The sequence below is a fragment of the Aspergillus costaricaensis genome (genome assembly GCF_003184835.1).
Source record: "Aspergillus costaricaensis CBS 115574 unplaced genomic scaffold BO79scaffold_19, whole genome shotgun sequence".
NCBI classification, from domain to species: Eukaryota; Fungi; Ascomycota; class Eurotiomycetes; order Eurotiales; family Aspergillaceae; genus Aspergillus; species Aspergillus costaricensis.
Window position 1 is genome coordinate 540,468 of NW_020291819.1, and position 27,804 is coordinate 568,271.

General features: G+C 50.2%; 7 protein-coding genes across 7 annotated transcripts; 3 read left to right on the forward strand and 4 right to left on the reverse strand.

Moving 5' to 3' along the window:
- Window positions 1–18: 18 nt before the first annotated feature.
- BO79DRAFT_174959 (sodium/calcium exchanger protein) lies at window positions 19–3,513 on the forward strand. The gene is made up of 2 exons (XM_025679770.1): window positions 19–484; window positions 550–3,513. The coding sequence occupies exons 1-2, from the start codon at window positions 278–280 to the stop codon at window positions 3,304–3,306; spliced, it is 2,964 nt and encodes a 987-aa protein (XP_025538752.1). The 5' UTR covers window positions 19–277; the 3' UTR covers window positions 3,307–3,513.
- Window positions 3,512–8,540, reverse strand: pan1 (actin cytoskeleton-regulatory complex protein PAN1). The gene is made up of 4 exons (XM_025684802.1): window positions 7,766–8,540; window positions 5,655–7,712; window positions 5,038–5,580; window positions 3,512–4,969 (listed from the first exon to the last, which is right to left on the reverse strand). The coding sequence occupies exons 1-4, from the start codon at window positions 8,404–8,406 to the stop codon at window positions 3,799–3,801; spliced, it is 4,413 nt and encodes a 1,470-aa protein (XP_025538753.1). The 5' UTR covers window positions 8,407–8,540; the 3' UTR covers window positions 3,512–3,798.
- Window positions 8,541–8,746: 206 nt separating this feature from the next.
- BO79DRAFT_196701 (DNA-directed RNA polymerase II core subunit RPB11) lies at window positions 8,747–9,788 on the reverse strand (the record flags this gene model as incomplete). The annotated part of the gene is made up of 4 exons (XM_025681221.1): window positions 8,747–9,231; window positions 9,352–9,461; window positions 9,528–9,586; window positions 9,676–9,788. 4 exons carry the CDS (start codon window positions 9,786–9,788, stop codon window positions 9,028–9,030), a joined length of 486 nt encoding a protein of 161 aa, XP_025538754.1. The 3' UTR covers window positions 8,747–9,027.
- Window positions 9,789–11,339: 1,551 nt separating this feature from the next.
- BO79DRAFT_149873 (uncharacterized protein) lies at window positions 11,340–14,379 on the reverse strand (the record flags this gene model as incomplete). The annotated part of the gene is made up of 3 exons (XM_025678603.1): window positions 11,340–13,538; window positions 13,656–14,058; window positions 14,138–14,379. 3 exons carry the CDS (start codon window positions 14,377–14,379, stop codon window positions 11,340–11,342), a joined length of 2,844 nt encoding a protein of 947 aa, XP_025538755.1.
- A 3,144-nt stretch (window positions 14,380–17,523) lies between these two features.
- On the reverse strand, window positions 17,524–20,984 carry rad7 (DNA repair protein Rad7, protein; the record flags this gene model as incomplete). The annotated part of the gene is made up of 6 exons (XM_025684040.1): window positions 17,524–18,539; window positions 18,699–18,864; window positions 18,920–19,471; window positions 19,669–19,711; window positions 20,778–20,808; window positions 20,951–20,984. The coding sequence occupies 6 exons, from the start codon at window positions 20,982–20,984 to the stop codon at window positions 17,524–17,526; spliced, it is 1,842 nt and encodes a 613-aa protein (XP_025538756.1).
- Window positions 20,985–21,053: 69 nt separating this feature from the next.
- BO79DRAFT_256084 (DNA repair protein RAD16) lies at window positions 21,054–23,876 on the forward strand (the record flags this gene model as incomplete). Its single annotated transcript, XM_025686174.1, has 10 exons — window positions 21,054–21,425; window positions 21,478–21,807; window positions 21,859–21,967; window positions 22,031–22,105; window positions 22,157–22,215; window positions 22,277–22,497; window positions 22,556–22,602; window positions 22,651–22,777; window positions 22,831–23,583; window positions 23,645–23,876. The coding sequence occupies 10 exons, from the start codon at window positions 21,054–21,056 to the stop codon at window positions 23,874–23,876; spliced, it is 2,325 nt and encodes a 774-aa protein (XP_025538757.1).
- Window positions 23,877–24,714: 838 nt separating this feature from the next.
- BO79DRAFT_23107 (C2 domain protein) lies at window positions 24,715–27,012 on the forward strand. Its single transcript, XM_025684132.1, has 2 exons — window positions 24,715–25,783; window positions 25,849–27,012. The coding sequence occupies exons 1-2, from the start codon at window positions 24,984–24,986 to the stop codon at window positions 26,867–26,869; spliced, it is 1,821 nt and encodes a 606-aa protein (XP_025538758.1). The 5' UTR covers window positions 24,715–24,983; the 3' UTR covers window positions 26,870–27,012.
- Window positions 27,013–27,804: the final 792 nt, after the last annotated feature.

Below are 27,804 nucleotides of genomic sequence, written 5' to 3' on the forward strand. Positions count from 1 at the left end.
TCCATGTCTATCTATCGTCAAGTCTTGAAGAGTTTCCTCAAGTTTCTGGCAAACGGCCCAAATCTTAATCCCATTACCTCCCCCCTTGCTTACTCTCTTATCTTGGCTCTGATTGCTTCCCATTTTCTTCTCCTGCCCTCCCTTCTCCGATTTCCATCTCCATCCCTCCTCCCTCCAGGCTTCTCAACCTAAACTAGCCAACTAGTTCATCCGGCCTTGTGACACTCTCCACCACCGCTTGCTTATCGCCCAGGATGCCGCAATCCGATCGTCCACCATGTCTCCTCTATTGATACCCAAGTTTCTTTCTCGACGTCCCGCTTCTCGGAAGCGTGGATATTCGGCCAGACCTTTTTGGGCGTGTTTACTTGCTTTCTCCCTCCTTGCTATTCTCAGCTGGGTTTCTGGTCGCCTGGCCGAGCCAACCGAGCGGGTCTCGGTTCACAATGTCGCTCAGCTTCGGAAGCGGGACAACGCGCTGGAGGTATGACAATTGAAACACCATCTATCGAATTGGGGATTTGCTAAGCTTGCTGTGTTGATTGACAGTGTCGTCTCGTCCGTCAAGCCAAAGATCAATGTGCCTTCGTCCTATCGAACTGCGCCGATCACGAAGAGGGTCTCTTCTCCTACCTTCAATTCTACTACTGCACTGCGGCAAAGGCCAAGCCGATCGCTTTTATCATCATCGTCCTGTGGCTATCGCTTCTCTTTAGTACCATTGGCATTGCTGCCAGCGATTTTCTCTGTGTAGATCTAAGTACCCTAGCCAGTGTCCTCGGTTTGAGTGAAAGTCTCACGGGTGTCACTTTTCTTGCATTCGGAAATGGCAGTCCGGACGTGTTCTCCACCTTCGCCGCCATGCGTTCGAATAGTGGGAGTCTGGCCATTGGAGAGCTGCTCGGTGCGGCAAGCTTCATCACATCCGTCGTTGCTGGCTCAATGGCGCTGGTCCGCCCCTTCAGGGTCGCCCGGAGGAGTTTCGTTCGTGACGTCGGATTTTTTATCCTAGCAGTGGCCTTTAGTATGTTTCTTTTGGGCGACGGCCGCCTCCATGTCTGGGAATCAGCTATGATGGTGGCGCTCTATTGTTTCTATGTTGTATTGGTGGTGACGTGGCACTGGTATTTGACTCGACAGCGTCGCTCCTACGAGAGGAATCTAGCTGCTCGGTCACACTTTCACATCCCGGACAACCAAGAACTTGACATCGAAGAAGAGGAGGAAGATGACCCTGGCGTCGCGTCGGAGGCTACAAGTCTCCTTCACGGCGAAGATTTCGACGCCCTTGAGAGATCCGGTGTTCCAGCCTGGCAAGAAGGGGAGGAGGACGATGAAACCCGTAATCGGTACCTTGCTGAGATCCGCGATAACATGCACGTTTATCGGCCCACTACAAGGAGGCGCAATACCTTAAATCCCATCAGGCCAAGTTTAGTGGGTGCTTTGGAGTTTCAGTCCGTCCTCTCTTCACTTCAACGATCGCGGAATATTCATCGCAACGAGTCGTTTGATCTCGAGCGATGCTCAGATGGTGAACGATCGCGCTCGCATTCGCGCCTGTCAGACAATGCCTCTGTTGTGTCTCATCCGCGTGCCAGTCGTCCCTCGCTGGGTGACCGCCTATCTCCCCATGGAGGCACCGGTTCAGCCCGCACTCGAGCGGTGTCTGCCAACGCTGCCGCAGATCTGAAACTAGACACAAGCATGTTCACTGTCAATTCTCAGCAGCCGCTGCTCACTGTTCGTCGGCCTTCGGTGGAAACCCAATCGCCCTCAGAAACGACAGGCGCCTTAGCATCCGATCAGAGCCCAGGATCAACTCTCACCCCTCAGTTGGCCGTCTCGCAAGCCCCCAGTACCGAGTCGAACACGCATCTTCAGAGCCCAAACCTCCTTGCGCCCCCTGGTGCTTTCCATTCGCCAACTTATCAAGTGTCGAGTTCTCGTCCTCGATCCCCGCTTCCGTTGTCCCCGCGCGGAACGACCCTCTCCCCGGGCCCAGCAAATGCTTTCCCGGAAAGCCCTACCAGCCCATTCCCACCTTTTCAAGATGTACCCAGTTTTCCATCCTCTGGGGCACCCAGCCTACGCCTTCCAGCCGCATCAAGTCCGACGGAGCGGTTGCAGATTCACGATAGCGCCTTCGATGCTGGGAGTAACCGGACGGCAACCCCGACATGGTGGCCGCACCTGCAACTCACTTCCCAGCCCATCCTTCCCACTTTATTCCCGACTTTGGCAGGCTGGAAATCCAAATCTTTCTGGGAGCGGCTCTTGGGAATTGTTGCTGCCCCCAGTGTATTGCTACTGACAATTACCCTCCCAGTGGTTGAACCTGTACAACCTGAGACGGGTGCAAACGCTGTTCCCGTCATAGTAACTTCGGCTGACGGCGACGGTGCACCATCACCTGCTGTGCGACTGCCGGAAGATAGTCCACTTCTTCGTGCGCTTGACCAAGAGTCCATTTCACGACGAAACACGGTTGATCAGAATGGCAAGCCAGAACCTATCCCGAGACATTCTCGTTTCGATTCCGAATTGCCGGCCATCCAGTCAAACATGGATTCCCCACCGCCACCTGCGAAAGAGTGGTGCCTTTGGCTAGTTTGGGTTCAACTCTTCGTGGGACCCTTCTTCGTGGCCTTGATGTATTGGACGACAGTTGATTCCGATTTAGATGTTGAGAATCTTCTCCTGCCGTCCATGGTCTCCCTTCTCTTCTCCTTGATATGCACAACCTGCCTGATGATCAGCACACGGCACGACCTCACTTCTCAGCCTCCAGGTGCCTGGCGGCCCGTTCTAGCATTTTTAGGCTTCATAGTCGCAATCTGCTGGATCGCAACCATCGCCACCGAGGTTGTCAGCCTTCTCAAGACCCTAGGCGTAATCTTGAACATCAGTGACTCTCTTCTCGGCCTGACTGTGTTTGCAGTGGGTAATTCCCTAGGCGACCTGGTAGCAGACATCACGGTAGCACGCCTAGGATATCCCGTAATGGCGCTGAGCGCCTGTTTCGGAGGCCCCATGCTGAATATCCTCCTGGGTATTGGCCTAGGCGGGCTTTACATGACCATGAACGCCAACCCAGAAGCCATCGCCGCCACGGGCGGATCGTACGAGATTGAAGTCTCCAAGGTCCTCGTCATCAGCGGTGCTACTCTACTCATCACCTTGATTGGTCTGCTGATCGTCGTCCCCTTGAATAAATGGAGGATGGACCAGAAGATTGGCTGGGGCCTGGTCGTTCTCTGGGTCATTAGTACGGTTGGCAATGTTCTCGCCGAGCTTCTATTCTGAGGGTCAGACCTAAGCGTAAGTCAGAAAGAGCCCTTTATTAATTACTTTCTTTGTAAGCGTTGTTTAGGGTCTATCATGACTGGCTCTTGCTTCAGTGTTGCGAGCGCTTCTTTTCTCTCTGTTGTTTTGATCTTCGCCAATCCATATCTATGGATATACTTGTGTGTACTCATTACACATACTGTACATATTTTATGTATATATTGGCATGTTCTGGTTTTACGAATACAGTGATCATCTGACACAAGACGCAACCTTGGCTATTACCGTCTTCTTTAGTATGAAGTCCAGAATCAATACAGGCTGAAAGAAAAAGAAACAGAAAGCATCCGATGCTTTGAACTTGTAGATAAACAGAAAACCGACGAGAGAAGGATAATGAAATTTAATAAGCATGGTTCCTTCTTCGCTCTCCCTACAACCCATGACGAAGGTAGTTTCAGAGGAAAGCGCAAAAGTGTATCAACAGAATATGCGTGGGGACTTAAAGGCTCAGTCCAGAACACGCCCCGCGGAAGAGCTAATGCTGCGATCGTTGGTCTGGACCTTTCGAAGCCCCGTTCCCGCCTGGATCGACGCTAGCAAGGCACCTCTACCAGAGCCGCCCATGGGAGCAGCCGGGGGCGCAGGTGGCGGGGGAACGCCTGGAGGCGGCACTGGAGGCGCCATGGAGGGAGCCGGAGGCGGCGGGGGCGGTGCCGCAGCACTGGGGCTGGGCACTGCCGGGGCGGGGGCAGGCGGGGGCGGCGGGGGAGGAGGCACAGCAGCGGGGGCAGCGGGGGTTTCAGCTGCCTCAATCGGCGGTGCGGGGGTTGCTGGACTGTCCTGGACGGGAGTAGACGACTTTGAAGGAGTCTTGTCATCCATAGCACTCAGGGGCCGGGGAGGAGCCATGGTGCCGAACAAGATGCTTGCGAGTTGTTTCGCGCTACCACCACCCGGCCGTTCATCGTCATCATCAGAAGAGTCGTCAAACTCCGATCCAGCCGCCGACCAGTCATCATCCGCCTCGGGACGCACTCGAGACTTGCGCTCCAGTGGACCGGGCGCAGTAAAGGCAGGCTTGGAGCTCTCCTGCTGCTGTGCCAGCCGATGGAAAGGGTTGGTCGATTGAGACTCGGCTTTTGGAGCGGCAGGCTGAGGTGCAGGTGGTGGAGGCGGCACCTGGCTGTCGGACTGGCTGATTCTCTTGAAGTAAGGGTTCTTGGACTCAGCTTCTGGGCTAAGACTGGTGGGCGCAGCGTGGCTACTAGCAGACTCAGCAGGACTGGTCACGACTTCTAGCTCTGGAGCTGGAACCGAAGGCGCAGGAGCTGGGGTCGGCACTGCAGTATCTGCGGCAGGAAGAACTTGACTCTGAGTCGGAGTACTGTCCTGCGGCGTGATGTTGATAGGGCCTTCTTCATCCGAGGAACTCTCATCCAAGCCCTCCAGCTCCAATTGAAGCTGACGCTCGCGTTCTTTGGCCATTTCAAGCTCAGCACGCTGGGTGGCGAGTCTCGCTTCCTGTTCTTTGGCCGCACGGGCTGCCTCTTCCTTGCGACGCTTCTCTTCCTGCTTCTTGATCTTCCCTTGTCGGACCTGTTCTTGCAGTGCGGCAAGACGGGCCTCCTGGGCCTCCTTCTCCTTCAGGAATTCTGCTTCGCGTTCTCTGGCGGCAGTCCTGGTAAGAGTTGTTAGTTTGTGTAACGGCATCAACAGTGAATAGTAGGGCTGGCAAGGGTTACATACTCTAGGCGGGCTGTCTCTTCTTCCTGCGCCTGCTGTTCCTCTCTAATAGCTTGTTCCCGTGTAGATTGCTCTATTTTAGCTGCTTCCTCCCTTGCCTTCTTTGCCTCGGCTTGGCCTGCACTGTCAGTCCGACCCTTCCGAGAAGGCGGTGCTGGAGGAGGCTTCTTGCCAGCCGGCTTAGCAGATTGCGCCGTAGGGCCACCCTGCTCTTCGGCCAGACGACGTTGTCGCTCTTGCTCCCGCTTGGCATCTTCTTCTTCTGCTCGCCTCAACCGCTCTTCACGTTCTTTTTTCTCGCGCTCCTGCCGTTGCAGCAGAGTCTCTCCTGCGTCACTGTGGGGCTTGAGCCCTGCAGCAGCCATCCGTTCAGCGATCCGCTTCTGCGCACGCTCCCTAGCAGCCGCAACACGGTCCTCATGCGTAGAGCCAGCTGATACGACTGAGCCGGTAGGCGTCGGGGAATGTTGCGAAGCAGCTGCGCCTCCCAGTGGCGACTCATCGTAGCGGGACCGCTGGTTTTGCGTATCTGCTGCTCTTTGTTGTCTGGCCAATGATTAGTGTATGCCCTCCTGTATGATAAAACTCGAATCTTCCAAGGAGAGAGTGAAGATACTTACTCTTCCTTGCGAACATGCGCGGTGCGGCTGCTACGCTTCAAGTCGTAGATAAAGTCGCGAACCACATCTTCAACACCCAAGGCGTCCTCCCAGCGACGCCGTTCATGCTCACGCGTCGAACTTTCACCACCATCCTTAAGACTGTCTTCCAGACTCCGCGCAAACTCTCTAACACTTTCCTCGACGTCGCGAGTCATGGTCTCGTTTCTCTCCCTTTCAGCTTTAACGGTAGCATTCTCGGCCTCGAGTCGGCGAGTTGCAGCTCCATCGTCGTCCTGGCTGGCGGGAACGGGCCTTCCGGCAAGTTCAGCGGCGCGGGCTTGCATTCTGGCACGGGCACGGGCTTTAATACGATCGGCTTCAGTGACTGTGCCCCCTGGGCCTGTACCCACGATAGAGGATGCACTGTTAGGATGTTCCTTTGCATCCTTCAGGCGGAATAATTCAAGTCTAACCTCCGCGATTTCCCGCTCAACACGCCTTACTTCTGATGCCACTTGCGGGACTTGATCCTCATAGGCCTGCAGCTGACGACGTAGCGACCTCCGTTCGGCCCCGGTATCAAGATTACGGAAGGAAGCATCAGGATGGGTGTCAATATCGTCCTGTACCCGTCGTATCCGGTCCATAAGACTCTCCGCTTCCCTGCGGTCTCGCCGATCTAGAGCATCATCCTCTTCCGCTTGATTTTCGTCTTGGAAATCCACCGCATCCAACATGATCTGGGCTTCACGAATCTTCTTCTTCAGCTGGTCCACGGACAGCTCTTCCTCGGAAGCCTGGGAAGCAGCAGGTGATGGCGTACGGCCATTGTTGCCAACTCGACGACGCGCGCTGGAGCGATACCCAGCAGCCGCCTCGTCGTTATTCTTGAATAGTGTAGCATCTTTCCGACCTACACCCGGAGACACTGCACCACCACGAAAGGAGTGCTCTTTCAGGTAGCTCACACCAGTCTTCTGTGGTTGCAAGAACGCGCCAGACGCCTTTCGGCTCTCTGCATCTTGAGAAAGCATGGACTTAATCGTGCCTATCGAATCGTTCAAATTCCTGGTGGATGGGGGAACAAGCTCCGGGGGCAGACGATTCGGGACTGGGTACCCGTTCAGTTTCCGGTAGATTAGATGCATTGCCACGGCAAACTCATCCATGTTCAGGCGTCCCCTGTTGTTTGGGTCGGCTAGCGTCCAAATGCGTTCCAGATCAGACCGGTTTAGACCACTTTGTCCCATAATTTCGATAGCAGTATCACCTCCGATAAAGCCTTTGCGGAAACCATCCCAGGCTCGAAACAGATCGTCATAAATCTTCTTCTCTTCCTTGGTGATGGCCCAGGGAATATGAGCGTTTCCAGAAAGACCGACTGTAGTGAATCCACCTTCGCGGCCTGGCTGCGGCATCAGTTGCTGCTTGAGAGCTTCTATGTTAGGCAAGCCAGTTGCCGGCGCATTCACGAAGCCCCATTGCCCTGGAATTCCTGTAGGCTGCGCCGCCAGAGCCGATACTCCTCCAGTTTGAGCAGGACTCAAATTTGACCCGAAGCCGGTAGGCATTGGAGGCATTGGAGGACGAGGGCCGCTGTACCCAGTGGGCTGAGGATTGGTCATAAATCCAGTGGCTTGTGGCTGTAATTGCTGGGACTGTCCAGGAAAGCCAGTGGCTTGCGGGGCAAGGGCAGAGTTCTGGCCCGGAAAAGGGGATTGACTTTGTTGGAACCCCGTCGGCTGAGGGAAACCCGTGGGCTGCGCTGTGAGCTGTGTGAGAAGCTGCGCATTACTCGGCTGCTGTGGCTGTGGCTGCTGGGGGGCGGGGGGAGCAGATTTATTCTCTAAGAGAGGTGCATCGAAATTTGGTACATTCGTTCTCACAGCGGGTTCCGGCTGAGTATCAGGGACTTGGAAGGAGATGATGTCCACCATGCTGGAGACTTCGTTCCTGATCTTCTCAGGGAGGGCGCTTGGCAGTTCTCTACCCGTGATTCTCAAGTTGCATAGGTACATAGCCAAGGCAAATTCGGGGAAGAAGAGCTGCCCAGACTTGGTAGAATCCGAGAGCACCCTGTAATAGTTAACACCTTCACTCCGATCTATAGGATGTAACCGGATACACACCAGATCTTGGACAAATCACTCCCATTCAGCTTTGACCGCAGAAGAAGCTCCTTTGCTTTATCACCACTCATTGTCTGATTATCTCCAACCGCAGACTTGAAGAGCTGCTCGAATTTTGCCTGGTCCTGCGCAGTGATGAAGGAGAGCCGAATGTTTGGTATCTTACTGGCAGACGCCTTAGGTGGCGGAGGCGGAGCCATGCCAGCAACATCTTGGAACGAATCCGCTATTTCCGACGAAGTCCGAGGCGCCTGACGAACAGGGAGGCCAGTGCTTGCGGGAACCTGGAACTGCGGAGGCTGCGACTGTGCGGGATAACCGGTGATCTGGGGCTGCTGAACCGGGGGCTGGAAGCCAGTTGGTTGCGATTGTGGTACTGCGCCCGGAAACCCTGTAAACTGAGGTTGGAGCTGACCAGCCGGGAACCCCGTGGCTTGAGGCTGCAGCTGAGAGGCCCCGAAACTGGACATTTGAGGGCCATAGCCAGTCGGCTGAGGCGCAAATCCACCCTGCTGTGGCGGTTGTTGTTGTTGATGTTGGCCAGGGGAAAATTGTTGCGAGTATGGAGACTGCTGCATGAAAGGCTGTCCCGGACGTGCGCTGTTGGCGCCGCCCAGGAAGGTGTTGGATGAAGAGTACATTACCGGAGTAAGGGTTGCATCAAAGATAGGACAAACATCAAAGACAGGCTAACGAAGAAGCAATTAACAATGCCGAGGAAGCAGAAAATCAAGCTGATGGCACACAATGAGAAAGAGGAGAAGCATAGAAAGTGGCCAGGCAACGACGGAGAGGGGGGGGAATCAGGAGCATCCATCCGATCAGGAGCAGTGACGCTGTCCCCAGTTACGTAATCAGGGACGCCCGCCGATGAGGGAGTCCGCGGAGCGGCGCACTAAGCTCCATCGGGTAGCTATCACGATGAGTCCAGAAGCTATCTACACTATCTACGCTACCCCAATGGGCCTACCAGACGGTTCTCTTCGATTTATCAGTCCTAATTTTACAAGAAATGGGAACGAGACAGACGGGGGGATGAGTTGAATAATTAACGGCTACGGCAGCAATTGACATTTTGTCTCGAGGCAGGTTGGAGCGAAAGGCTTGGTCCGACTAATCACTGGAAGCAAAGAGAACAAACATAGAATAAAGGGTATGACCAAGAAACAAAGACACGCATGACCAGCTGCGTATATCCGAAGCGAAAGCGGGTATGTGACCGCTGACCCAGCTCTTCATGCTCTATCTCCACCTGTCGATGGCTAAACACCATCCTGGACGCCATTCTGCTGCTGAGCGGTAGCCCCCACCATCTTACGGAGCTCATATTCCTTGGTAAATTCCCGGGAGAGAATACCCAGGTCCCGAACGAGCTCATGGCAGGCTGCGATTACCGCATCCTTGGGGGAGACATCGCCATCGGTCTGAACTCGAAGCTGGAAATTGGGAACAAGCGGATGGGGAACCTGTGACAGTCACGTCAGCCCTGACGCATACTAACTCAATAGATCTAAGAAAAGCAACAACTAGGAGCTTAAAGAGTGCCCGGAACTAGAGGCGAGTATATATCACCATCGCAGACATACCTTGTACGCAGCGAAGAGAACATGGGAGCTTTGCAAGAGGCGAGAGCGGATCAAATTCCCCAATGTGTGATCTTCCTTGTTGAAGGTGAAGATCGCAGACGAAGGGATGCCTGGCATGAGAAGCCCATGTTAGCAATGAACGCAAGCCGTTTAGGTCCGAGGTTAAGATGACATACGAGTATCGATCTCCATCTCAACTTTGTTCTCGCCATTCGCAAGAACGAACGACTCGTATCTAGGTTTCATACTGCGTCAGTGGACTGGACGTAACGGACACTTCAAAAATGAAGGAAGTAGAATCATCAAATAAAACCCGAAGCGGACCTCGGCTGCTGGTCATGAGAAACGTTGATGGTGGACTGGCAGCGGACGCGAGATCCACCACTGCCATTCTTTAGGCGCGCATACACCATTTCCGCAGGCATGATGGACTCCATTCTGAAGATGGATGTGTCCGGGAAAGATTCGTATATGACAGAAATGCTCAAGGGTGAAGACAACGCAAAGCACGAGATCGATCCATTCAATAATAAATCTGAACAAAGGGGCATAAACATTGAAATGAACTGGGGCAAAAAGAGAGGGGCACGAGTAGAATCCAGAACATAGTCCGGCACCCTGGGGCAGTGAATCGAGCGGGAAGGCAAGAGCATGTGCCCGGTTGATAGCTCCGTCCACAATGAAACTTCACTGTCACACCATTCGCTCCATTTAACAGCTCCTGGGCCTAGAACAAGCCAAAAGAGAAGGGAAAGCCAAGTGAAATAGAACATGCTACAAGACAGATTGCGTATATGTAAAAAGAACGTTCCACCTACCGGTCTGGTGCGTTCATTTTGTAGTCTTGGTTATATCCAAAGGTGCGTATACCAAAAAAATAGTGAAATAGCTGGAAGGGATATTGAATGACTCGTGTTTTTATTAGGCCTGTAAGTGAATGGCCACCAAGAAAGACGAGCAGAGTGCTGCAGAGGTGGAGCAGGGAATGAATCGGTGTATCCAAATAGATCTGAATACAACTTAGTGTGCAACTTCTAGCCTTTCACGTTGGCTTTGCCACTGTTTCCCTTGCTCAGTTGGACCTTTAAATTGAGTTAGTTGTCTGACCAACACGCGATGAGTATGATATTTATTTAAATCACCTGATGGGGTAATTATGTATATATATGACTGGAAACTCCCGCCGTACTGTTGGGAAAATGATGCTGCAATGCTGGGATTGCAGAGTGGCTGGTCATGACAAGCTCCAATAAGGTTGAAATCCCGTGATGTTGATCACGTGATGTGCATTGTCCGAGTGGGCCAAGTGGACTGTGCTTGGTTACTAAGCTACTTTCACGCTGCACGACTTTTGACTCTAGCTGCTGCGCTGGATCTTGGGGTAAACTACGCAGTTATATAATATTTGAGCTAATGCTTCCCATCCGCGTATGGGGAATTCGGTCAGGTTATTTATTATATAGATATCAGCCACAGATATCGACTTTCTCAACCATAGATTGTAATGTTAATCGGCTACTACACATTGAGTATACAAGACAGAAAATGCATGCACAACTTGCTAAAGCAATCCAATTACAACCCTCATTGGGTTGGAAATCATCAATCCGTAAAAACGCCTGTCATGATCCCGCACCCTGCTTTAATAGTGATTAAGAAACTGGGAGATCAGGGAGAGAAGACCCCTCGTATAAACGTAGAGAAAGATCAGGTCATGTCCAAGAAGGTAAAACAATATAGAAAAGAACGGGAGGGAAAGTAGAGGGAAACGCAAGAGGTGAACACGCCAACAATAATAGGAAATAGCTGGAAAAACAATATTCACTGCTCACAAATGCACAAAGTGAGGTATAACTCCTTCAGGTCCTTATAAAGAGCACGGGACTTCGATGGCAAAAGCACAGCCAAGCAAAAATAAGCGAAAGCATAACATGCACAGGACATGATACCCCTGCTGTGAGGGCAAACAATGTCAATTGACAGCCTGTCTAATGCACAGCATTCAACAGATCTCCAAAGCTCGACGTTTCTTTCTTCATCTTCCAGTTGTTGCGTTTATTTTCTCGTTTCTTCATCATTTCGGCCCAGCCTTCATCATCGTCCTCGTCATCCTGCTCCGCACCAGTACTCGGCTTGCTAGCCCTTATCGGTTTGCTATCACTTGGCATGGGACGGTGGCTCATATGAGACGCCTGTGGCGCCGGAACTGCGGCTGAAAGCGAGGACTTCCGGTTTTCATCATTCCAGGACTTTGGTATGGAAGAAGAGCCGATATTTCCTAACTCGGGTTGCAATGTTGAGACGGGTCTGTAACGAGGCGCCAGACCAACATTACTGCGTTCCGATGGTGCAATAGACGGCGCATACCCTTGCCCAGCCGGCGTGCTTGGCCGGAGGCCCCCAGATACATGTGGCATAGCTGCACTATTGAGACGGGAGGAAACATTCGGATCAAGCATGCTTAGCGTCCGCTGATCGCCCGAGTACCCAGCATGGGCGTTATTCATATTGCCAGCTGAGGGCATTGAAGATGGGCGCGCATTCAGGTTGGCACCTAGCGTGGGTGGAGGCCCGCCAGGTGGCATTAATTGGGTGCTCTGTCCGCCTTGCATGTGAATCATCTGCTGCATCCATTGCATTTGCATTTGCACCATTTGCGTCATCTGCTGAGACAATTCTATCTGCGCCTGTTCAGTCGCAGAAATCGCCGGCTGACCGCCACCGGTATTCGGCGAGCTTAGACTCATCATCGTGTAAGGCCTCGGGATGCCACCAGGTTGAACAGGTGGCACAGGCATTCCTCCTTGATAGTCGTACATGGCTTGGGTATTAGGGCTACCTCGCCGCATTGCCCTTGCTCGCTCCTCCGTGGCAATGACACCTACTAAGCCTCCAGGGGGTAGCGCTGGCGAAGGTCCACCATGGACCGATGCTCCTCCTCCAAAGGCCAGAGACTCTCTGTTAGATTGATTCACCAAACTGGCTCCAAAGTAAGGGTCTCGCGGCAAGTTTCGCGCGAAAACAGGCAAGCTCCCGCGATTGTTTGGATCCCGTTCTGCGACGGAAGCAGGGGACGGGGAAGGCAAGTACGGTTGCTGGAAAGACGCCCGAAGGTTAGGAATGGAGCTAGATGGTGCCAGACGGCTTGGGGGGCGATTCCTGTTGGGGAATCCATGAGCTGCCAGAATGCCCAAAGGAATCTCTTCGTCATCATCACCATCACTGCTTTTCCCGCTCCCCGAGGTAATTCCAGGTTGCAATAGATTCGGCGCACTCTTACTAGCCTGGTCCATTTCGGTTCTCATAGCTGGTGTAGGAGATTCCTGACCGGTCACCTTCATCATTTGCTGGCGATACACTGAAAGATGGGCTTCTTGCTTGCGCCGCTGTCTCTCGGCCTCACGGTCTTTCTCCACCTCATCATCGTCATCGTAATCGCTCTCTGCAGAATTCTCACTCTTCGAGGCGTCGCTGTTCGACCGTCTGAGCTCTTGCTGCTGACGATAATGTTCGAACTGAGATGGGGTCATGACTTTATTCGTTGAAGAGACCGACACTGGCTGTGCTTTCTCGTATTGTGCAGCCAAACGGGCATGGGCTGCAATTGACGGATCCAGGTGATCTGACAGCACGGGGGAGCTCAATGAGTCCTTCTGAATGGATTCCCGGCGATCAGGACGAGAAGATTTTGCCCCAGGCTGGTCGAATAACGGCCCATCATTATCCGCATCCGAAGCCGCGTGATCAGCCATGAATGGTATTTGCGAGCTCCTTTTAGAGTAGAGAGATTCCATGATTAATTTCGCGTCCTCGTCTTCAACAGGTACAGAGTCCCGCCTGTTAGAGTAAACCCCGCTTCTCCTCAAACCCGCGTCCGCCGTCGTTCGAGGCTTTGCCAAAGAACGATGGGAGGTAGTAGCCAAAGGCATAGTACCGGACAGAGGCATAGATTTGCGCCGGTCTCCAACGGAGACTGGATCGAAATTGCGTTGATATGATTGTGTTGTCGATTGTTCGTTGGGTGAATCAAGGGTGGTTAGCAGGCCCTCCTCCGAATGTCGGCTATCCCAAGAATATGGTGATGGCTCAACCTCCCTTGAACGGTCAGTATCAATTGGAGCAGGACGTGAGATCCTCTCATCCTTTCGAGGCAAGGCATCTGGTCGACTGGAAGGTCCGGGTGAGTCCTACAGTAAAAGTTTAGCGTTGTGCTGCATTACTTCATGGGATTGGAAATGCAACAAGAAAGGCTTGAAAACGAGATACTGGATACAGAAAAGGAAATTCCATCTTACCAAGTCTACTGGTTGATCAAGAGAAGAGTCCTTCGACCCATAATAACGCTTTCCAATATCACCAAACATATTTTGGAAGTCGTCGTCAATTTTTCCAATTCGAAGTTCTGTATCGGGAAGCTTTGGTGGTGTTGCAGTGCTTGACGTGCTTGTTGTCATTCCCCTGCTTCTAGAAGGGCCCGGTGTAGATGGCTGAGGCGGAGGTACCGGCGCAGATGTCTTGGAGAATCTCCCGCCGAATGAGAATGTGCGACCAGCTGCGCGAATCGCACCTGATAGGGGAGGAATTGGTATATCGTAGAGGTTTCGAGTGTGTGGCGACTGCGATTCGGGCTGTGGCCCGTCTGTTGAACGGCGTGCAGATGTGCGAGGTCGCGCAGATGATGTACCTTCGAATGTACTTCCACCACCACTCCAGGTCAGCTCAGCCACTTCTTACCGGGAAGGGGGAAAGGGGTAGGAACTCATCGGACGAAAGAGGGGTCTCATACTGATGTCTTGTTGGCTGGGAATTATGCAAAGCAAAGATGTTATTGTCATCCTCCGTGGGGGAATCCAAAGGTTGACCTTCGCTTAAGCGCTTTGCCACTAAATTACCATCACTCAAGGACTTTTTGTCGCCGGATGGTCGTTCAAAGACTCGAAATGACGACTGGGGAGGATTTTGCACTTCCTCTAGAGCATTGCTAGACGATTTTCGACGGGCGAAGCCCTTAGGAAGCTTGATTGGCATTGGGCTGAAACCAAGGCGACCACTAGTGACGCCGGAACCACTTTCAGAGAAATTGAGGGCGCAGCCAGCGGCTCCAAAGTCCACGAAAGTCCCAACCCCTTCTCGGCTGCTTTACTCGATTCCCATGAACCGGGATTCCGCGACGGGTGGAGGGAGGGGAGGGGTTATGGGCTTGGGAAGATTCTGGGCCTGTCCAATCCAGCACGGATTTCGATCGTAGCGGGGCTTCTGGTCAAGAGATTGCCGGGAAATGAAGTGAATGACGTGAATGGGCGAAAATAGCGTCCAGAAAATCTTGTGGTGGATAAGGATGCTTTGAGCTCACTCAGGGGGGGGGTAGTCGGTCACAGGAGAAGATCGAGAGAATAGGCGAGGTGGCCTGAGAGAAGGTTTCTGATACACCGTATAATCGATCAAGAGCAGCCAGGACCCTCTGATTCACATGCGGCCAGCGGGGCTTAGAGACTAGCAATTATGATAAATTAAGAAGGGCCATAGGTACGCATCGGTGTGGATTCCGGTCGTTGTTGGCGAGGATGGGGACCTCTCCTCCGATCGGTTTTAGAAGGGTAAATAAAACAAACCCACCCGGGAGACCAGAAGGGGGGCGGCGGGCGTGTGGATGATGGATAAGTTTGCGATGACAAAGGCGAATTTTCTCTTGTAAGAAATGCCAAACAGAACCCGCAACAAGAGTACAGTAGGGACAAAAAAGAAAGTAAGAGACAAGAAAAGGAAATAGGAAGAAGAAGCAGGAGAAAAAAATAAAATCAGTTAATAATAATAATGATAATAATAATAATAAGACACAACGACAACAAGGAACAAAAGGGAATCAGGGGAAAAATCCAATAGTAGTGGGCAGAATCAGAACACCCAGTTGACGACTCGGAAGGGAAAAGGGGGGCGGGGGAAGATGGAAAGGAAAAGGGCGCAGATCAGTCGGTATTTTAGTGAGTTTGAGAAAAACTAATGGGAAGGAAAGGGAAGAAAAAAAGAGACTACGCCGGACTAATTCAGGTTATCTACTTTTTGTTATGGACATACTAAAAGTAAGCCTGATGCAAATTTGGCGTAAATAATGATCATACTACTACTCCGTACTATTAGTGAATGAATAGTACTTCGTAATGGTAACAGTAATGGTAATAACCATAACCCATAATTATAGCAGCGGTAGCAGCCGCTTGAATAAAGAAGCCCAGATGTTTCATGGGGAATAGACTGAGAAGTCCTATCTCTCTACAGGATTATGGAGTAGAAGGTTGGTTAGCTGAAGAGGAATAGAAACAAGCGGCATCCACCCAAGGACCAACCGCTCATCCAGTTTCAAGACATCTCCCACTCTCTGTCTCTCTCTCTCACTTTCAGTCTCACATTATTATTCTCTCAGCAGTCAGCACTCAGCAGACCCTGGAGGGTGGGTGGATGTGGAGGGTGGAGCCCGGCGCGCTAGTCCGGCGGCGAGCAACGCCAAATATAGTATCTCTGACTCTGGCTCTGAGTCTTCCGAGCTCTGAGCGGTTAGTGAGTGAGCAATGCCAGCCAAATCTCAGTCGGCACCGCCGATTTGGTTGGTCAGACCATCCCAGATTGAAAACCTTTCCCTTGGTTCTAAGACTAATTATAAACACCCTATCTATCTACGACCTAACTTACATAGTAACTTATGGATGACTACTAATAATATTTGCCGCCCGGGTAGCTGACAACCCTGTCTGGTATCAATCTAGACCCAACAGTTACTAGTCACTTACTTAATGTGTGTTTCTTTGCACTTTAACCAACCACCCTGGTGCAGGAGAAGATGCTTGAAAGGAAACCGGAAATGTACATTTAACTTTGTTCTCTCGAGTATGTCTGTTCGCATCTCCGAAAAAAAGCAGGAAGAAGGAAAAACAAGAGAAATCAATGAAAGGTGGGGAGGGAGGGGGGTTGGTACCAGGCCTAGAACTGGCCGAGGTAGATAAATTGATAGGGACACGGTCCGTTCCAAGGCATTCCACCATTCCACCGCCGTCAACTGTCATGTAAGGGGGCCAACGACTAACCACCGCCATCCGACGTACCACCTGATGGCTAAGGCATTCCTTTCTCGAAGTAGCGAAGTAGATAGATAGCTCTTTCCTCTTACCGCCGCCCACTTATAGGTATCCCATTCCATCCACACTTTTCAATTCTTCTTGTTCGGCGGCCCACAGCTAACCTATCGGACTTAGGTAGTGGTGCTACTTAATCATGATAAATGTACCTGCCATATTGAACATTTCTCGTTAGTCAGTTTCGACGTTCGGAAGATGATCACTTTACCAGGTATCTATCTAGTCGCCCACAGTCAGCATTACTATATAGATGCTACGCGATCACGCTGGACTATTGGACGGTAACTACTTGCGGAGTATTCTCTATGTAATGGGATTATCCACTCTATGTTGATATACTAGTACAGTAGTTATGTTGTCCCACTATTAGTCGTGTGTAATCAATGACTTCAGTCATAATACTACAATATGGATTACATTGTCATGTCCCTCAGCGTCACTCGATACACATCCCCCGTGACTCAAAGCATATAGTATGAATTGTACTATCATTTTCATAACACACTTCCTTATATCTAGACAACTACCAATTCGGGATTTCGTACTCTAGAGTCTTGACCTCGCTAGACTAACCAGGATACTTAATTGTTCATGATCTCCGGCCGCATTGTGGATTGGCAAGTCTGCGAGGCTGTACTATCTAGTACCCTTTAACCATATGTAAATCCTTCCAGCCGATTCCATCTTAAGTTGTCATTGTCGACGGTTCATTGTTAATCGCCCCTGCTTTTCAGTACATTAAAGACGCAACCAACCACTTGCATGTCATGGTGAAGTTTATTCCCCATTCAAAGAAGCTTTTCCGAAACATGGGCCGGAATTAATTCGCACATACAGCTCGTTATGCCCGTTCCATTGAGATGCTCAGTCTCGGCAGACCGAAAACAACAGGTATATTTCACCCTATTAAGTAGTAACTTAGCAAACAAAGACTGAAAAGGATGATGTAAACGGCATTCGTCAATACCAGGGCATATGAGCTGTTCATCATTCGAGCAACCAGGGGCGAGGGGTATAGATCACGCAGAGCTTTCAAGCTTATCTAGTAGTGATGGCCCTGAAGTACAATGGGGTCTTGGGCCCTCAATCCGCCAATCAGAGCAACTCCGGCCGGAACCTGAGCATCTCGCAGGTTGAAACAGGCAAAAGCAACCAATTTCTGGAGTTTAGGACAGCACTGAAAGATCAAACCAACAACATAGTCATCGACGACTGTATGAAAGGACACGTCTAGTTCCTCGAGATTGGGGTACGTCTTCCCGGCCGCAAAAACTTCTTCAAAAGCAGAGCGGGACACGTGGCGGCAGGATGCGATATTTAACTTCTGTAGCCCGGGCCCTGAATGGTTCATAAGAGCCATGAAACCTTGGGATGCAAGGCCAATCGCATCCGCAGGTCCATCAGGATTCGAATTGTCAACATCTCTCGTAGATGAAAGGTCCACAAATTCCAGCGGTGGGTTGCTCCAGTGAGTGAAGAGAGCGACGAAGCCTCTGTCACTACACACTGCGTTGTCAGAAAAGCGAAACTTCGTCAAGGCGCGGCAATTGACATGTATAATATCTAGGAGACGGTCATCTGCGGTAGATATCCCCTCCAAGGACAACGTCCGCAAACGTGGGCTGGTCTTTGAAAGTGTGTTGAGAAGAATCTCGTTATCCACTTCCTGAACAAAGTTCAAAGACAAGTGCTGTAAAGATACCAGTTCGGAAATGGCTCGGAGAGAGCGATTGCCCATTTTCCAGCACTGCTTCAATTTCAAACGTTGAAGCGCTGTGCACTCCCTGCACATCACTTCCACTGTTTCATCGTCAAAGGAGGAATCGAGATTGGATAACTTAAGAGATTCCAATTGGGGCCCCAGTTTCCGAAACAGCTGCTGCCAACATGCATCTGATATCAAATTTGCGGCATCTAGCTGCAAGCGCTTGATCTTCAAATCGCGATCCAAAAGGTAATCAACTACCTTATCTTTCATTTGACTGGCAAAGCGAAAGTTCACGTGATATAGATTAGGCATGAAAGCGAAGATCTTTTCGAAGTCCTGTGTTTCAAGCTCTGTTGCAATTAGCACACTCATACCTTGAGTCATTGGCGTAAAGTAGGATTGAAACGAGCAGGATATCAAAATTGGCGGGATGACGAAAAAATACTAGACAAAGCTAGTAGAATTTAAGGGGAGGGAGGAGGAAGAAAGAAGTAAAAGCCAGAACGTACTTGCAGCATCATAGATATCAATGAAATTAAGATCCGACCGAAGAAACAAATTAAGAGTTCTTGAAGTCAAGACACGCCTCTTGCACAATATCTGACCGAGACGATGAAGCAATTGCGGGGGCAAATCTCCAAACTCTTCGATATCGTTAATGTTGTCAGCTACTTTCTATTGTAGCCGGAGGTTAGCAAGAAGTCATGTTTCTGAACAAGCCCTGACGTACCTTCGTACACATCTCCGCTAGGCTTGGAGCGCCCGGTTGAGCAAACCCATCGAGCAGATTACTTTGCTTCTGGCGACGACCACTTCTTGGGCCCCGCCTATTAGCTCTGGGTTTCTTCTCATCATCCGCTAGCTCCTTCGAACATTTCGCGCAAAGGAGGCCTCCACGGGGACCAGCTTTACTGTAAGGGGTTACTGTAAAGCGTTTGCCACATATCTCACAGTTTTCTAGCTGAAATGCAAAGGGCTGAGAATTCTCGCACATCATCTCTCGGGCGATATCATCATCGTTATCAGATTCGCCTGTGCCTTGAGCCTTACGACGAGCGAATTCTTTGCTCTTCTTTATCTTCGCGAGAGCGACAGCTTCTTTTCTTTTCCGCTTTTTCTTGTCTGCTGCCGACTCATCGACATTGTGGTATTCATCGTCATCATCATCATCATCAACATTGACATGATCAGTTTCTTGTCGTTCAACAGCTGTCTGGCGCTCAAATTGCCTTAACCGTGTCAAGTGATCTTGCTGAATTTGAGCGGCAGATATGTTGTTCGACTGAAGATTATCAGATATTCATCAGTGGGGGGCTCCAGGAGAATTCGCATATGATCGGGGGAAAAGCGGAAGCCGGAACAAACAGAAACAGTTTACTTACAGCCAGAAAATCGGTCAGAGCAGAGTGCCTAAGTAGTAGTGACTTTTAGTAAAGGCTGTGGGTGATGACAGGAGAAAGGTAAGAATCTATTGAGAACATACGGGCCCCGAATCTGATTCCTCGTTTGCCTTCTGTTTGCCCTGATATACTGTTGTCAATGACCAAAATATATATCTTCAACACTAAATCGGATACGAACATTTTTCTTCAAGCCGAATACAATATTGAATCGTGTAGATGAATATAGTTGATAAAGTGATTCTTTTTCCTGGAAGGGCTTCAAGGTGGCGACACTTGCAGGTCACAGGAACCCGTGGTGATTTCGCGTTCCACTTAACGCGAGAGTCGACGGGCGGGCTTATCGGCTTCGTGTTCGGCCAAGGGGGAAAGATAACAATTAAATGTGAAGGCAGACTGAGGCCAGGCAACAGTCAGCAAAACGATGATTTGGTGCCTAAAGTTGCTCCATCGAATGGCTAGATCGATGCAGTGAAACCTTTTTTTGGGAAGAAAGAAAAAATTTTCCCTCGCCCCAAAGTCCCATCATCCTGGCGCTTTATTCCGATAACCGCGGCCAAGGTACGGAGTACACAACCTCCCCTAGCTATCCATCCCCGGGTGGCGTTGCTTCAGCCGTTTGCCTCACTTTTCGTCAGAGACATCTGTGACAGCCATCAAACAATCTCCAGTCCTTAGTTATCAGCTTTCACGAACATTCGATCACTTGGTTCACAGGAATGAGTCGGAAATCATCAACTACAGGGAGGGGAATGACCCCACTAGCTGGTGAGGTCTCTTTGTCGGATTACCCTCTTGTCTACTTCAACTCCGAAGGAGCAACGACGCCAGAAGGAGATATTCGCATACCTCAAATCAAAAAGAAACGATTGCAAGTCAATCGGACTTTTATTAGCAGTAACTGACATTTTTGGGCACAAATCAGATACCTCGTCCGTACCTAGACGAACCTCTGCGAGACTGGCTAGAGCATCCTCAGCAGCTTATACTGGGAACTCGAACAATTCAGAAAATGGAGGTAATTCCATAGGCCGGAAGCCCGCGGTGGAAGGGGCGATGTCTTCTGGAGATAGACCATACTCTATCGAAGTTGCAATACCTCTGAGGAGATATCCGGTCTCATCTTCATCTGCTTCTCCCCTTCCAACCGAAGATATATCCGGCGATGAAGACATAACGCCTGCATACAGTACACCCGCAACTAGTATGGCAGTCACGCCTGTGGAATCAGATGCAAGCCGACCGAGGAAGAGGGTCAGCGCCTCTACACGTGCCCAGGAATTACGATCGAGTGCTATGTCTTTACATACACCGCCAGGGTCTAAGAGGTCTTCAGCGGCACTTTCTATAAGCCATCCTACGTTGCAAGATTCTGATGCAGTATTGGCTCAGCATCTTCAAGCTCAAGAATATCAAGAACCACCTTTCAAGTTACGAAGGACCTCGAGACGGCTTCACTCCAGAATGGAAGACTCGACCGAAGAAGATAGTGTCCTTGTCGATCCTGATCGCGATGCATATGAGGATTTATCCAGGGGACCGACCCCTTCGCGCGGGGTAAGGAGATCTCTTCGATCAGTTAACAAGAGTAGCCTCCGCCAGATATCCACTACTGATGTGGGCGATGGCGAATCAAGCGACGATCCTCTGACTGACATTGAATCGGTCTCTTCTGCATCTTCCTCGGATGAGGATGAAGTTCTAGTCTCACCAAGGCGCTCCAGGATCGGAAATATGCGTAATGCTAGAGGACGAGCCGCCACACGAGGGGTTTCACGCAGAGCGGGCAGAAATCCTCGCTCAGAGCCAGCAGAGACAGGAAGGAGGGGGTCCCGTGTATGTTTCTCATTTGAGCTATCTTTGGAATTTTGTCTGACAAAGCACGCAGGCTCTCAAGGAAAGACTAAAACTTGAAAGGCAGCATCCATGCGTCACTACAATGTGGGATGATTTGAGGAACACTCCACCGATGAAGCCGGTAATGGCGGAACAACCTCCGGGTATATCGAGAGCACTCAAGCCATTCCAGCTTGAAGGTCTGAGCTGGATGATGCAACAAGAAGAATCACATTACAAGGGAGGGTTATTGGGAGACGAAATGGGCATGGGAAAGACAATCCAGGCCGTTTCCCTTCTTATGTCTGATTACCCGGCTGGTAGGCCATCGCTTGTCGTTGTTCCTCCAGTTGCTTTGATGCAATGGCGATCAGAGATTAAAGTATGTCTGATGAAACTCTGGGATCGAAGTATCGCTAATGCATTGGACTAGGAATATACGAATGGTCAATTGAATGTCCTCATCTACCACAATTCGAACCCGAAGGTCAAAACCCTCTCAAAGCAGGATCTTCTGGCCTATGATGTGATAATGATTTCTTGTGCGGTGACCATAAAGAAATGAGTCGAGGACACTAAGAACTGACGCGACATACTCTCTTTAGATTCTGGTCTCGAATCAATTCACCGCAAAGAACTGAAAGGGTGGAATCGCGATGATGGAATCATCCAGGAGAACAGTAAGAACTCCCGTTGATGACCCAGAAGATAGCGTATATTAACCAGGAAAGGCGTCATTCATTCTATTCATTATCATCGCTTGATCCTGGATGAAGCGCATAGCATTAAGGTATAGTTGGTCTTTCTTTTATGATGCCATATTATCAAACACTGACGGCTTACGTCTGTAGCAACGTACAACTAGTGTCGCCCGTGCATGCTTCGCACTGAAAGCAAACTACAAATGGTGTCTGTCGGGCACTCCTGTCCAAAATCGGATTGGAGAGTTTTTTTCTCTCCTTCGCTTTCTGGATGTCCGGCCGTTTGCCTGCTACTTTTGCAAGCAGTGCCAGTGCCAGCAGCTTCACTGGTCACAGGATGCAGCCAAAAAATGCACTGACTGCGGGCATAGGTACGGTCCTTCATCAGCACCTACAATGATCAAGTAGCTAATGTCATTCTCAATATAGTGGGTTCAGCCATGTCTCAATCTTCAACCAGGAAATTTTGAATCCTAGTAAGTTGTGTATCAATGTACGCTGAGACATCACTAACTCCCCGGAAGTCACTGAGAGGGATAATCCGGAAGGACGCAAGGAGGCATTGTCGAAGCTTCGCCTCATAACTGATAGGATCATGCTGCGGCGAATAAAAAGAGATCATACAGCTTCGATGGAGCTTCCACCAAAGCGGTTTGTAACCTCTTGGCACAGGTGTACTGAGAGAAGTACTAACGTTATACCAGTGTCATTCTCCATAACGAATTCTTTGGAGAGATTGAACGTGATTTCTCTCGGAGCATCATGACTAACACGACGAGGCAATTTGATACGTATGTAAGCCGTGGTGTCATGTTGAACAATTACGCAAATATCTTCGGCCTTATCATGCAGATGCGCCAGGTTGCGAATCACCCAGACCTCATTTTGAAGAAACACGCAGAAACCGGGCAAAACGTACTTGTCTGCTGCATTTGCGACGAACCGGCGGAAGAAGCAATTCGTTCCCGTTGCCATCATGAGTTTTGCCGCAGATGCGCCAAAGACTATGTTAGGTCGTTCGATGTGGGCTCAATCGTCGATTGCCCTCGGTGCCACATCCCTTTGTCGATCGATTTCGAACAGCCTGACATCGAGCAAGAGGAAGAGTGCATCAAGCAAAATTCCATCATCAATCGGATCCGCATGGAGGACTGGACATCGTCAACCAAGATTGAGATGCTTGTTTACGAGCTTTATAAACTGAGAAGCAAGAAGCAGACACTGAAGTCAATTGTCTTCTCCCAATTCACCTCGATGTTGCAACTTGTGGAATGGCGTCTACGTCGAGCTGGTTTCAACACCGTCATGCTCGATGGAACTATGACACCGGCACAACGCCAAAATTCTATCGAATACTTTATGAACAATGTCGATGTCGAAGTGTTTCTAGTTTCCCTCAAGGCCGGCGGTGTGGCTTTGAATTTAACCGAGGCCTCGAGAGTTTTTATCGTTGACCCGTAAGTGGCATTGACTACCAACGCGAACGAATGTCTATCCAACTAACTTTACTGGTGCTAGGTGGTGGAACCCAGCTGCAGAATGGCAGAGTGCAGACCGATGTCATCGCATCGGCCAGCGCCGACCTTGTGTCATAACTCGATTGTGCATTGAAGATTCGGTAGAATCTCGAATAGTTATGCTACAAGAGAAGAAGGCCAACATGATCAACGGTACCATTAACAAAGATCAAGGAGAGAAACTAGAGAAGCTTACCCCAGAAGACATGCAATTTTTGTTTAGAGGATCTTAGGCTTGGTCAGGCAGGGGAAGGGAAGAGTAAAGAGGGGGAACGAGTGTTTAGAGATAGACATAGGTCAGAAAATCAGTCAAGAGAACAGCGGATTAAGTGAAGGGCAGTAACTATCTAGAATAGTATTAGGGGGGGTGGGGGAGGGATTTTTTGTGATTTCGCTGGTACATAACGATGTACGGCGTTCTTGATGGTGGGAGAGCAGGTACAATTCGGACACGGTGGATCAAAGGATCTCACATCTACGTAGTACATGAAGTCTACGTATGCTCTGGGGCCTCGGTACATACTACTCTACGCAGTTAAATAAAAAGTAAAGAAAAAAAAAAACCATAAACGATCAGGAGAGGTTTTTTTTTTTAGTAAGAGATTTTAACTTCGGGAGCCCCCTGGGGGTCAACCAAACAATCTCTTCTGCAGGGCATTTTGCCTTAATTCTCCGTGGTCATTCATTCTATTCTAAGTACTACCTCCGTACCACACTTCTTACTTCCCCATCATCCTGGTTGGTACTTTTCGTGTCTCCTCTTACGTACCTCCCTTGCACAGATAGCCCTGTAGGGCGCTGAGAATGATGTCAGACACACCACTAAAGTGCCTCTGATGATGGGAGGAAGATCTCCAACCTGCTTTTCTTCGTTCCCCCGAATGCGATCTTCTCCTTCCTAATCTCTATCTGCCCTATCCGTCGGGGTCCGCGTGTTCCGCCATCGTCATAGCCGCCCTCCGGCCAAAGTTACTAAACTGCCTTAGCCTTGCAAGGCTTGCGTAGATTCATCATTTCCAATCTCCATCCCGTGGGGTTAAGGGGGAAAGGCCAAGAACCATTGGATCTCTCACTCTTCCCCATTTATCAGCCCGGGATGTGTGGATCGCAATTTCTATCACTTGGGCTCTCCATTATCACTGACATCAATAGGGGGATTTCAATCTAAACCTGCCGATCGTCTGATATCCGTCCTAGTTATTTACTTTTGGACACTACGCGACGAACATCCCCATCCCGTCCGCTACTCGCAAAACCTCGCACAGGCAACAACCATAGTGACTACTTAGGAGCGACAACGACCGCCCACCATCATCGCCACCACTCTTGGCCCCCAAATCATGGAAGACCCCCAACCGCGAACCCGGCGACGGCATCCAGTCGATAAATATGGCCCAAAATTCTATGACAAGTCCGAGCACATGCAGGGTCGGGCTGCCGCTATGAAGGCTGCTCTGAGTGGTGACCACCCGTCTCAGTCAGAGCCTGCTGGGGGGTTCGATAGCACTCCATACCCCTATGCACCACCGGGCTATACACTGAAGTTCACCTTCCATCGTGGAGTCAACCTTCCCTGCGCAGACTTTGGTACATTTTCTTCCGACCCTTATGTTCTCGCTCAGTTGATCGTCGACCTACCCCAACGCCACAAGCAGGACCCCGTTATGTCCTTCCGGACTCCAACTGTGCGCAAGAATCGCGATCCAGAATGGAATAGCGAATGGATCGTTGCCAATGTCCCTGCGTCGGGTTTCCATCTGAAATGTCATGTGTACGATGAAGACGCTGCGGACCATGACGACAAACTCGGTAACGCTTATATCGACGTGGATTCGGTCAATGGACAATGGCCCGGCATAAAGGAGCAGAACCTTCGCCTGAAGAAGCGCATGGGCAGCAAACGGGTCTACTTGTTCGGCAACATTGCTGCGCTGGCGTCGCGACGTCTGGATGTGCAGTCGCATATTGTAATCAGCGTGCAGTGCTTAGGGAAAACACCGGGAGATGAAGGGGCTCATATGTATACCGTTGGACCAAATTACTGGTTCAAGCATTTTTCTCCCCTCATCGGGAGGATAGCGGGCACTAAAGATGAAGTCCAAAGCCATCGTGATGAGAAGAAAACCATTACTCGATATAAGTTCGTCCCTCCCCCTGCCCTAAACCCTTTGAAGAAAATGATACGCTTACAGTCTCTCTGTTCAGTTTTCAGGCAATCCAAATACAGCTCAAGGGCCCTGTGCCTACGCCGCTCTATCACCGTTACGTTGAGTTTAAGCCGTTTGTAGCCGGAATGTTCACGTCACACAGTCTTCGTGGAAGGATACTCAATCGAGCGCTGCATCATCAACACGAGCGTATCTATAACTTTGACAAGACCACCCTCAATGGACAGTTTCCTTCCCCCTGTATCGAGCTCACGCAGAAGTTTCTTGAATTTGTGCACTACGCTCAGGGCGGGAGGATCTTTACATATGTCATCACCCTAGACGGGCAATTCCGCTTCACAGAAACAGGCAAGGAATTCGGGATTGATTTGCTGAGTAAACACACAATGCATAGTGATGTATCGATATATATCGCATACTCTGGTGAGTTCTTCTTGCGTCGCCTGAAGCATCGCCATCCCCGACACCCGGAAACAATCCAGCATTCAGAAACACGCTACTCCGGTGATGAGTCGTTGGTAGAGCCGGAGATATCAATTGATCCGGCCGACTATGAACTTTTCATCGACAATGATAGCGGAACTTATCGTCCCAATGGCCAATACCTACCCTTGTTGAAACAGTTCATCTCCGCCAATCTACCAGGTCTTCACGTCACCACACTTGATTGCAAGGAGGATGCAGAGCGGATGGCGGCTCTGAAAAATGAGCAGAGAGAATTTAAGAAGAACGAGGGCAATCATATGATTTTCCTCCAGCGCAGCAATAGCTCTTCGCTTTCCATATCCAGCTCGGATGAAGACGAGCTGAATGAGCGCAGTGATTTGCAGCCTCATAAAAAGGATGGCTTTGCGCAAAAGGTACACGATATGCGAGACATGAAGGGTCAAATGATGAAATGGGCCCAGTCAGACAATCATGGTAGTCCAGATGATACTGAAAGTCGGTCCGGGCGCCAAAGGACCGCGGCAGCGCACAGCTCAGGAACATCAAAACCCGCCGTGGAGAACGGCGTGGATGAAAGCACAGCCACTTTCGCTGCTGACGGCCGAATTTAGCTTCCATACACGCTCAGTTTGGGCTTTTGAGGCGTCTATGAATCCTACCCTGTCGTACCTACATTACCAACTTACCTACAACCTCAGGGAGTTCACCCCACCTCATGTGGTGAAAGAACCCGTCCTAATGTGCCTCCATGAATGACCTTACGTTTTTCCTTTTTCATCTTTTATTCCATGACCGTTACTCCATTCCGAATATCATTACTGACGATATCTTGTAATACGCCTTGTACGGCTGGTTCTGTGTTGATAGGCCGAGGAAAATTGCCGGTTATCATTCATTCAGTATGAAATAATGCTAATGAGGGGGTCTCCATGCCTATTCTTCGTTCTTGGAATTTTTATTTTTTTGTAACTCTCATCACTGCCTGTATTAGCCATCAAAGCTACTACTAAGCAGGGAGGGTTGTGATAGATTCGTGGCGCGGCCCAATAGTAGGGAGCGACGATATAGCACGCGGATGAGAGCTGGACGGATAAGCTTCTATGATGGTGGGTATCATGGACCAAGTTGCGTTTGGTAGAAAAGGTTAAGAGATCACGAGTCAGATCAACACACCCCCACAGTTGGGGAAAGGAACACGAGCCAATCTCGGCCCCAGTGCATGGTCCCTCTATCTGTCTACTGCTAGTATTCTGCACAGAATACATGTAGTTGTGAGGTATCAGATGGGTAACCCCGCGGATGTATGTAGGATAATTAAAGTTGTATTTACATGGTATTTATCATCTCTCACAGAAAAGAACAAGGGGGGGGGAAAAACAATGTCACCCATCAAACTCGGGGCATGTCACAGTTATGTGGTATAGTGCATGCAGTAAGTAAGTTACGAGATCTCCCTTTCTTTTATTTTTCTTGTGTTTGGCAGTGTAGAATAGAAAGAAGTCCGGATCGGATCAATGATGTTACATACACGCATTTTTCAGTCATA